Below are 12035 nucleotides of genomic sequence, written 5' to 3' on the forward strand. Positions count from 1 at the left end.
ATTTGTGATTTTGGTGTAAAAAAAAGCTAAACCCTGCAAAAAAAGTGTGATGGTCATTAAAAGACAGAATCAACACTACAGACATTTACAGACAATAACATTTTATTTTAAAAACGCATCACAGAAACACTGAATTAAAGAGTTATTGGTTTCATACTTTTCTCATTTATCTTTCAAAGAGCACAGATCACTGCAATAAGCTGGTAATAAAGAGTACAATATGTATTAGCAGTATAACGATTCTAATCTGATGATAATAATAATAATAATAATAATAGTACATAAAACTCCACATGTTCATTCATAGTTCTGATGCCTTCAGTGAGAATCTACAATGTAAATAGTCATCAAAATAAAGAAAACGCATTAAATGAGAAAGTGTGTACTGTATATATATATACGCTGTCAGTCTGGCTGAACTCAGAAACTCCATTTCCCGGCATTCTCGCTTTCAGGACTACAATGACTTATTGGATGACGTGACACTACAGCGCTCTGATTCACCCAGCTACTGATTGCTGCACCTGGACTTTGGAGTATAGAAACCCCTTTGTTTCTGCTCTTAGTTGCTGAGTATTGAATCTATTTTCCCTAGCTTTTCTACAATGCATTTCTCTTTGTTTATTGTCTTATCGTTTTCCGACCTGTTTTTGTATTACCATTTCTTCTTTTTGTTTTACCCAGTTTATTGCTTGTTTTCTGTTGCTAACCTAGCTTATTATTTTAACTGCTCTTTTGCTTATTCTCTTTCTGCCTTACTCCCTGCTTTCTCCTCACTCCTGGTATGTTGTTTGTTTATGCTGCCTTATTGTTACTGACCCTGCCTGCCTTAGACTATCCTTATATGTTTGCCCTCTTTGCCAATAAACTGTTTAAACTGTTTAACCAATATCAACATGTCTCTCTCCTGGTGCTGGTATACCTGATATTGTATGATAACTGGATATGGCTAACACTGCAAAAATCAATGGACAAAACGTCCCCAAAATGTAGCCTATTAATGAAATATCTGCAATATATTGCAATATATACAGAGTCTTCATACAGCAGCATATCATCATATTCTCTCTTTTGTTGAAAAAGGAAGTTTTTAGATTTTCAGAATTTTTTTTATGTTTTTAAAGGACAGCCTGGGATTTTGGTATTTAACTGCAATGTTGAGTCTGGCCTTGCTAACACTGATGTAATATTTTGTGTGCTTATTTGATGATATGTTTGAGCATATAAACCATCCTCCATGGCTCTTATGACCCTCTGTATTTATATTCCTATGTTTGTGTCTGCTGCTGCTGTATTTTCTGTTTTTCTTGTTTTGACATTGCTCAGTCCTGTAAAGAGCCTGGAAACAACAAGCGATCTTTAGGGCTCTTTGACCTGACTGAAAGGGTTAATGTGTGCAAAAAGAGAAAAATAATTAATTCAAATTAAATCCTCTCTGCTTGGTTATAGAGCAGTATACTAGGAAGCCCTTAGGCAGAGATTTATTTTCCTGTCTACATGACTGGAATTCGTAATATATAAGCAGAACCAAGAGTTGTGAAGCCAGCTGGGCTATGTTCTTTACTCGTTTCACTTGCTTCACTTTCACCACTCCAAAGCAGATGTTTTGTCCAGAACCCACCAGACAATGTCTACAAATCACCTGAACTAATCATTCCAGCTGTTCAGTGCTGTTGTAGTCTGAAACATGGATTGTGGGATCCATGCAGCACCAGCCAACTGTATAATTAGCAGTTTAAAGCCTACCAAGTAGGTTTAACTTTAAGTTTGCTCTGGTGCATTTGCATTCATACAGCAGAAACAATACATCATCTATTCCACACAGCTTTAACAATCTCTCCAAGACTGACATCACAATTTCACTGTCTGAAGCTCTCTTCTGTTTTCACTGGCCTCAAAACTCACCCACGGTCGCTGCACATTCGTATTCCAGTCACACAGCGGTGCTTTCAAAGAGAACAAACATATTTAGGAATGGGACACATGGGACAACATTTACTGACGCCTCTGTCCAAAACTGTCAGTCACTCACCCGTCTGAATTCCAATTTCCTACCTTAAAAACTCCAAATCTTTCCTTTATTTTAAAAGCTGCACATAAGAGATAAACTGAAATTTAGGAAGTAGGGAAGCAGGCTCAATCTAACCTAACAATTTTTAACAATTTTCAACAATATGGCCAATGAATTGTTAAATATATACTGTAGTGAGTGTAAAATAAGTCATTTTTTCTTTGTGTGTTTTTTTGTTCGTTTATTTATCGTCTCTGTGCTTCTACACACATCTAGTGTGCATCTTATTTTTCTGGAATTTCCCCTCGGGGGATCAATAAAGTATCTATCTATCTATCTATCTATCTATCTATCTATCTATCTATCTATCTATCTATCTTTCTATCTATCTATCTATCTATCTATCTATCTATCTATCTATCTATCTATCTATCTATTTTGTAGAATCGCTATTTCTAGTCTATTAATCAATATAGTAGCATTATGTTAGAAATGATGTGTAAGCAAACATATACAAACAAAATATAATGAATGTTTAATGGTGTGGACTTTTTAATTAAGTTTGCTCTTGATGAAAATTTTTTAAATGCTTTTTTAAATAAAATGACTTTTAACTGGTTATATAAAAGTACTTTTAACAATAAATCACAGAAGCTATTGATGATGCGATATGAAACCAAAAGCGGACGAAATGAAACATTTGTCTGAAAGCCGAATATCGAATACCGATCATGTGCTGAACATCACATTTTTCACAATTTTTTGTTTATTTTGCCTTATTTTCACAATTGCAATAAGTAAAGATCCTAAATGCAATTTTGTTTTGGAAAAAAAAAGCAATTAAAAAACTACAATTTAACAATATGCTTTCAACACGGAACATTTTAAACATCCCAGCAGGTATTACAACAAAGCACATGAAGTCGAAATTACAAACCCTGTGCTTTTAATTTTTAAACAACCACAATGCTAACAGACACAGTAGCTGGCCTTAGCTGTTCTTATGGTAACTGGCGCAGTGGCCAGCCTTAGCTGGGCTAGAGCAGTTTGGTTGGGATGCTAGCTAACAGTTTTTTTGGAGCTGGATTACTCACTGAGTTGATGATAGAGCAAAGCCTCTGTTAAAGCTTTTCCACCAAAAGAACTCTTCGGACTTATAAGAACCATGGGGCTTTTCAGCAAGTTTTAGTGAAACCGTCAAAACGTCACATCATACGTCATCAACAGAGGGCGTTGCACAGCAGCGATGAACACGGTTCGCCCTGAAGAACCTCGTTTTCTTTGGTTTCTGCTGCAAATCAACATTCCTGGTTCCAGAACCTCCTTTTTTTGGTGGAAACATGGTAAACGGTTTAAACCTAGTTTCATGAACCAGAACAGTGCCGGTTCCACAACATTGGAAAAGCGCTATGTTTGAGCTGAGTATTCACACTGCTGTATGGATATAGGGAACACTCCTCTCTGTTTTTAACTTTAAGCTAACTTTGTCTTTTTGGCTCTATTTTCATCTTACTCAAAGAGATCATAGAGAAAACACTGCAGCATGAGTCATTATTCTGTATAAATGAATCACTGTTCAGCCAAATAAGTGAAAAAGTTGAATCATTTCCACTGAACATAATATTTTTGGTTGCCAAACATTTTGTTCATCCCCAGTTTAATCAAATTAATGTATATTTTATTTAGAACAGGTCACTGCACACTGACTAAAGCTCAGAAATACTGCTGGTCAATGTCCTGATGTGCACCAGGGCACATCAAATGAAAGGGTGTTTCATACTTCAGGATATTTTTCGACATGTTCTCCTATTTACTCCGAGACAAAAGTGTCACCAGCCTTCAGAAGCTGGAGTGACAGCTGAAGAAGAGTGTAGTGGACAAGACAAGAGCAATGGAAGTCAGGGAATGTCAACAAATGCCTCCGGAGCTCCTCTCAGATCTGCTCAATCAAGACAGAGCTAATCAATCAGTCTTTGGAGGATGACGCCGAGGACAAACTGAGGGGCTATGATTCGGAGGACAGTGGAGGTAAATTATGGCTTAGACAGAATGGCAGCCTGATGAGTAAGATCGATCCAAACAGCGCTAATCACCAGATTGTAATTGCAATTGTAGCTTCCAACAATGCTAATTCTGTCAGTGCTGCCGTGTTCCGCTTTTTTCAATAGAGAAAATGTTCAGTCTTAATTCTTTACACATGGCCTGAAAGGTGTATTGGAGACAAAGAACCGGAGGATAATAATAGTGTTCAATCATGACTAGACTCTGCTTTCACTGTGACACATCCAGAAACATTAGCAGTGTAAAATACTATATTAGCATGCTTCAGTCTCACTGATGATTTAACAGTTGCTGCAATGAGTCAGGATCATTTTTGCATCATTTGAAATGGTCTGGTATTGTGCAGTTTAGTGAGTTAATTGGGCTATTTTTTAGGACATTTTTAAAAGATAATACAGTTATTACAAATGCTATAAGAATGATTAAGAGATTAAACATGTTTTAACAGATCAGATGAAAACAAAACAATACTTCATTATTACCTTATTACTTACTGGATTATAAGGTTTGTGTATTGATCAAGTGTGTGACATGTTACGTGTAACTTATACTTTTAAAAGTATAAGTCTTTTTTACAGATAATAGTGTGGCGCATACTGTTTCTTACAGCTTTAAAAGACTCTTGGATACTGGAGAAAACTGGAACACGCAGAGGTCTGGCTGACCCACATGACAACAATGCGGAAAAGTGGAGGGGTGTAACGTGTGCGCAGTGCACACTGCACAGGCCAGAGCTGCGTGATTATAACACAACTTGTGCAGCTTTTTTTAGAACACAATTTAATTAGTTAGTTTGATATATTGTGATAGTCATGCCATAGCCTTACATAAAATAAAAATAGCATATGAAACAGACAGACGCCTACATCACAGACCATGTTCTTGAGCCTGAGGAAAGTGGTGGGAAATCTCGGGTCTGCACCCGACCTGAGGAAAGTGGTGAATTGCAGTAACAAAGTTGACGCGATTAGGTAGGACATCGGGTCAGGCTTGGGCAGAGAATCTAAACTCTAACAGAGAGGGCAGCAAAACTATACAGTAAGAGATGAAAAGGATAGCATTAGAATAAATCTACACTAATGGACATGGTGGTCTGGAGGTGAGGTGTGTGTAGGTAAATTGTTTGCCGTGTTGTTATTTTGGAGCTCCTCTGACTGAAATGAACCTAGACAACAGTCAATCATCAGAGTCCATTCCTATAGGTGTACCCAGAGCTGCAAACCCAACTTTTAACTCAACAATAAACAGAACAAAAATTAAATTAAAATAACATTACTGTTCTCTTAAATGATCTACTGGTTCACTTCACAGCGTAAACGAGCAGGTCAGTATCCTCTGCTGAGACACACAAAAGCACCACGCTGTTACGATATGAACGCGCCAAAGTCAGAGCACACCTGCCTCTTAAAGGGAATGACGACTGGCACACTGATTGACTGGTGTGCTATAGATTGATAGAAGCATTTTAGCATTAACCTTATTAAACTGGTGTAAACTGTGTTCTGATACTAAATTCTTATGCTAAATGTTTTCATGCATAATTGAAAAAAATATAATTCATCCAACAATAAAGACAGTCGTGTTCATATTTTACTATTAATTATGTTAGAAAACATATAAGCCAACATAAAAACCTATTAATTCATCATGGTGATCCTGTATGTTTTACTGTGGCTAATGTGAACATGGAGAAGTTGATGTAAACACTGACTCTTTACCAAGAGGCTCAGTTTAAAGAGGTTAAAGTTAACATTTAACAGACTGTTAATGGCCTCATGGCTAAAGAAAATCCAATATTGCTTTTAGATGATCAGGACATTCATTCAACCATAGATTGCCAATAAGTAAAGAACCAATACAAAAAGCATCAATACAAAACTCACACAAGCACATAAACAGCATCGTGTACGAACAACACAGTTACTAAAAATATCAGCAAATAAATCTCTGAGACTCAGAGTGTGGGAAATTCATCTGCCCAGAGGAGAAAACAGACACTCTTCAAAACTCAGAAAAACTTCATTATACTTGGAATTTATGTTAATTCACGACACAGTGGAAGAACCCTGTCTGTTTGTGTGTATGTGTGTGTGTGTGTGTGTGTGTGTGTGTGTGTGTGTGTTTGTGCGTGTGCGTGTGTGTAGTATATGTAGTCAAGACATAAAAGAAAGATGTGAAGGAAGAAAGATAGACTGTCTCTCTCTCAGGAATCTGTTCACATTGCTATGCACTGCTGGGCTCATCTGGGGTGATGCACAGAAACTTTAATCCAAGCAATCAATGCAACCCCACTGCACCTCCCAATTCTACACTTTCTCACTCTGTTTCTTTTTTCTAAACCGGTATGAGTGGGCTTACATTTCCATTATGATCTAAACCAGTAGCGGCAGCAGCTTTAGAGCAAGTTTGACAGAATTATAAAATATAGTGCTGCTGTCTCCAAAAGGGTGACTTTACAGGAAAAGGCAGAAATGTTTAACATTAAATGGAAGTCGATGTAAAATAGGTTTGTTCCTAGTAACTTAGAGGCCTAAATTCTGACTAGGACTAATTCCAATTCAGACTTGTTTTTGTAAAAATCTGACTACTTAAATTAGACATAATAAAACTTGCAAATATTGTTTATCACCCTCACTTACATTACATAAACCATGAATCATATTTTATATTAAAGCTATACAGGAATGCTATGTTTTGATGTTTTAATATAAATGTACAATAAAGAAAATAAATTAAATAAAGAAATAAAGAAAACTTTAACTGACCTTATGACCTTACTGACACATTAAATGTTTTAGTCCTGTCACTGTCTGTCTGCCTGATATGGACTCTCACGGACTAGTTCTCTCGAAAAAAGACTCTGAATGCACCAGCACCCAACCCTCCGGACATGCCGGATCACGTGAAGCATCAGCATTCTGGCTCGCCGTGCTTCTAATCGTTGCTCACACCTAGACTCTTGAGTATATATAGCCCCTATTTTTCTTCACTCTTGGCCCGTATTAAATCTATAATCTATTCTCATAGCTTTTCTACCTCACATTTCCTTTCTTTTTTTACCTTTTTTACTGACCCTTTTTGCTTCTCCATTTTTCCCTTTTTGCCTAGCTCTTTGTTGCTTGTTTGTTTTCTTACTGCCGACCTATTTTTGTATTTTGACCATCCCTTTGCCTTGCCCTTTTTGCCCTGTTGTGGATTTCCCTTGTATGCCTCTCATTGGCTGCTCACTCTGGTATGTTGTGTGTTTATGCTGCCATTTGGTTATTGACCCTGCCTATCCCTGACTATTCTTATACGTCTGTCCCTTTATTTAATAAATCGAGTGTTTTATATGCAAGCTTGTCTATCCTGTGTTTGACTCGCATGACAATATGTGTGAGTGAACTGAAATCTATAAGAAATGGAAAAAATATAGATTCAAAAGAGTATAATAACTCACCAGTGACTCCTAGCCTTGGAGAAACTTTTGTCCACTCTGCAAAAAGATAAAACGAAAATAAATTTACTATTCACATATTTAAACTTACTGTACATTTTGTTGCCTGGGTCAAACTAATTGTCTTCACTCTGTTTAAAACTCTCTCTTTTAGAATCAATCTCCACAGTTATCCATTATCATGCTAAATGCTTAAGGCCTATAATAAAAGTACTTCCAATAGATGGCCTTCAGCACCCAACAATTAACCTAGGTTAAAAAGTGAGCGAGCTTCAGAGTTACTGAGGTCTCTTGTGCTAATAAGAAAGCACTGAAGCACATCCTTACTGTGAAAAGGCCGCTGACACTGTTTTTAATTGAAAAACCTAAATTTTGACATAATCTTCATTACGGTGTGAGGAGCAATGGCTGAGAATTTCAATACAATTTCCTGTTAGTATGCATTCACAGTGCTGCAATACATTATGCCTGGGTACATTGATCAACGTAAAGCATGAAATATTGAGCTGGGCATCAAAGGTTCTAGCATGCTAATGAGAAGGTCCAGGGCTACAGCAGCTACTAGGAAATACTCACATCTTTACCAGGCAGATGGCTTTCTGTTCCAGCTCTGTTCATTTAATCTCTCTCATACTGTTAAAAAGCACAACCTGACATTTAGTTACAAAGAGGCAGCACTGCAATTCCGCATGGAGAGAAAAACATCCTTCTTTTAGACTGAGCTTCACATGTTTAAGGTTGAGAACAAACAATTAGTAATCTTAGAGGAGAAATTTGCACTTTAAAAATGACACTGTAAAACGTACAGTAACTTACTGGCAGCAATTAGCAAATAAGTTGTGATAGTATATTTTATATTACAGTATTTAAAAAATACTGAAAATGTTTATCACTGTAATAGCCTGCCTTTTTTATTACAGCAAAGACGAGGCAAGACAAGACAAGACAAGGAAAGACAAGACAAGACAAGCCATATACACCATACCTCTGCTGGGCACCTTCAACCTATTTGTGCAGTGAATACACACATACACACTAGCGAGTACACTCAGAAGACACACACAGTGATATTGTGAGAACAAATGGGAGCCAGTGCTGCGGTGAGAAGTTACAGTGGTGGCCTGCCAAACCTGTGTATCAAACCCACAACCTTGTTGTCAAAAGCTCAACCTCAAGTGGAGACATGCGAGATTACATGATTAAATTACATTAAATTTAACCCTACACCTAACACTAACCCTACACTTTACCCCCAACCCAAACCTTTAATCCTACACCTAACCTTAACCAAGAATTAACCCTAAAATCTAACCCAACCCAAACCTTTAACCCTACACCTAACCTTAACCAAAAATGAACCCTAAAACCTAAACCCAACCCAAATTTTTAACACTACACCTAACCTTAACCAAGAATTAACCCTAAAATCTAACCCCAACCCAAACCTTTAACCCTACACCTAATCTTAACCAAGAATCAACTCTAAAATTTAACCCCAACCTAAACCTTTAACCCTACACCTAACCTTAACCAAGAATTAATCCTAAAACCTAACCCTAATCCAAACCTTTAACCCTTCACCTAACCATAACCAAAAATGAACCCTAAAATCTTACCCCAACCCAAACCTTTAACCCTACACATCAATTCTAACCCTACACCTAACATGAACCCTACACCTAACATCACCCATGAATCAACCCTAAAACCTAAACCCAACCCAAACCTTAAACTTAACAATTAAATCTAACCCTGCACCTAACACTAACCTCACACCTTACCCTAACCATGAATCAACCCTAAAACCTAAACCCAACCCAAACCTTTAACCATACACCTAAACTTAACAAAGAATCAACCCTAAAACCTAAACCCAACCCAAACCTTAAACTTAACAATTAAATCTAACCCTGCACCTAACACTAACCTCACACCTTACCCTAACCATGAATCAACCCTAAAACCTAAACCCAACCCAAACCTTAAACTTAACAATTAAATCTAACCCTGCACCTAACACTAACCTCACACCTTACCCTAACCATGAATCAACCCTAAAACCTAAACCCAACCCAAACCTTAAACTTAACAATTAAATCTAACCCTGCACCTAACACTAACCTCACACCTTACCCTAACCATGAATCAACCCTAAAACCTAAACCCAACCCAAACCTTAACTTAACATTAAAATGTAACCCTAAAATGTTAGGATTAGAGTTTTGGGTGTAGGGTTACATTCAATTATTTACATTCATCATATAGTTCAGTTGCATTTAATAGACATGCAGTTGAATGCAAGTTGAATGTTAGTTGAGCATCTATGAGAAACATATAATGAACCATCTAAACAAAGTGATACAAAATCACTGTACTAAAATTTGCATCTAAATAAAAATAATAAGTAAAGAAAATTAGACAGCTTAAAGTGGATAAAATAAATACAAGTAGAATAATCACGGAACATTTTTAAAACAATGTAAAAATAAAAAATATCAAATTTGTATATTATATTTAAACAAGATTTCTCTTTCTAAGACCACGTACGGTTGAAAATGAATATACCAGAGCACTATTTATGGCTAGAGTTTAATGCAGTATGTTTTCTAATTACCAGTAGATGTCTCTGCTTTGTCAAGGGACTTTCTGCAACTACTGAGCTGTTATTTATTCTCAGGATAAACCTCCTGCAGAGAGAACTGATACAGAGGTTGGAAAGTGAAGTGGCTTTCACACACTGACCAAAGCACTATTTGCTTTGCCCATATCCAAACTTTTCCTATTTAAACTGAATCCACAGAGCTGACCACAGATCAGCAGAGCCAGGTTTGTCTCCCGCTGACCCTGCTGTTTGAGTCTCGGTGACTGCGGTTTCAATGTCAGCGCTCCACAGGAGGAGCGGGGTGTCAATCAAAATAGTGGTGTGTTCACATGGATCTTGATGACACGAGGGAAAGAGAGCCACTGTTGTGCCAAAAGCAAGCGTAAACAGCCCGGTTCCACACTGAAAACTGACAACAAGTAGAGGAGAGCTGCCCGCCAAAACCCGGCTCCATCTCTGGGTTGATCTGACACTGACTTGTATAATAGTTTACATAATCTTATGTTTCGTGTGGGTGTTAGTGTCATGTGATAAAGGCCAAATTTACAACATGTGACAATAACACGCATACACTGACCAGTCATGACATTAAAACCACTGAGAGGTGAAGTGAATAACATATACAGTATCATTGGTACCATTTTATAATAAGTGTCTCTAATAACTGTGTAGTTACATGATAATAATTCATATAATAACAGTGTAACTACTGGTGAAATAGGAATTGTTATAGATTTATTACAGTTGTACAGGCTATTTCATTGCATGTGACAGCATTAAGGTTGACGTATTCAACAGGGCACAGTGTGTGTAAATTTTCAAATGAAACAGTGTGTGTGTAGAATAAGTTGTGTATAAATGTATACTTTTATATTGTCTTAAAATCCTAACACAGCACAATATCGTTTTCCTTTCCACTTCTAGTTTTACCTGTTACCTGATAAAAAGTGCTAGTTTTCATCATAATAGTGTTTGTATTGTAGTAACATATTAAAAAATCACCTACAGTGTTCTTCATCTGTTCTTTTGCATTCGTAGTATTTATTTTATGATATATACAGCTCTGTAAAAAATTAAGACACCACATCAGTTTCTGAATCAGTTTCTCTGATTTTGCTATTTATAGGTTTATGTTTGAGTAAAATGAACATTGTTGTTTAATTCTACAAACTACAGACAACATTTCTCCCAAATTCCAAATAAAATATTATCATTTAGAGCACTTTTTTTTTTTTGCAGAAAATAAAAAATGCCGGCAATAAAAAAATAAAGATGAAGAGCTTTCAGATCTCAAATAATGCAAAGAAAGTTCAGAAATCAATATTTGGTGGAATAACCCTTGATTTTAATTAAAGTTTTCATGCATCTTGGCATGTTCTCCTCCACCAGTCTTACACACTGATTTTGGATAACTTTATGCCTTTACTCCTGGTGCAAAAATTCTCATATTTTTTTCCCAGCTGTATATATCACTGAAAGCAAATGTGGAGGGACGAGGAACAAGATCATTATATCTGACAAATACAGACCGCTTAGAGAACATTTAAAAGCCTAGTTTCTACTGGAAATCACTGCAAATGTTACTCTAGTGTGGCAAGAACACATGGGTGCCCAGATTCATGACCACGAGGGAGACCTTCAGAGTGTGAAGAAGAATAACACATGCAGACGGGAGTGTGTGTACGCAATCAATACAGTGTTCTCTGTGTGAAAACTCTCTCTCTCTTTCTCTTTTTCACACACTCACACACACATGTGAGCAGCCACATGCACACATTGTACACTGCACTCAGACTGACCTCTCTCTCACTCAGAAACAGTCTTAAATAAAGATGGAAACAAGAGCGAGAGCAAGCCGAAGCAATCAGGAAGAGACTGGTTAGCTGAAAACGACGTGCGTGCATAAATATCACAGAACAGCAGGA

The 12035-nt window shown here is 37.0% G+C and overlaps 1 protein-coding gene across 4 annotated transcripts in view; it reads right to left on the reverse strand.

Moving 5' to 3' along the window:
• The window catches only part of rap1gapb (RAP1 GTPase activating protein b), a 144105-nt gene that overhangs the window by 68221 nt on the left and 63849 nt on the right, over nt 1-12035 (reverse strand). For 3 of the 4 annotated variants that reach the window (XM_049479190.1, XM_049479189.1, XM_049479186.1), the window contains exon 2: nt 7512-7547. The exons of the other annotated variant lie outside the window; for it this stretch is intronic. Coding sequence is in view for 2 of the 3 variants with exons in the window: in XM_049479189.1 (XP_049335146.1) it covers nt 7512-7547 (36 nt within the window). In the remaining variant the exon portion in view is untranslated. The remainder of the gene's footprint in view (nt 1-7511; nt 7548-12035) is intronic. 4 annotated transcript variants of the gene reach the window in all.

The sequence above is a fragment of the Astyanax mexicanus genome, chromosome 5 (genome assembly GCF_023375975.1).
Source record: "Astyanax mexicanus isolate ESR-SI-001 chromosome 5, AstMex3_surface, whole genome shotgun sequence".
In the NCBI taxonomy this organism is placed as follows: Eukaryota; Metazoa; Chordata; class Actinopteri; order Characiformes; family Acestrorhamphidae; genus Astyanax; species Astyanax mexicanus.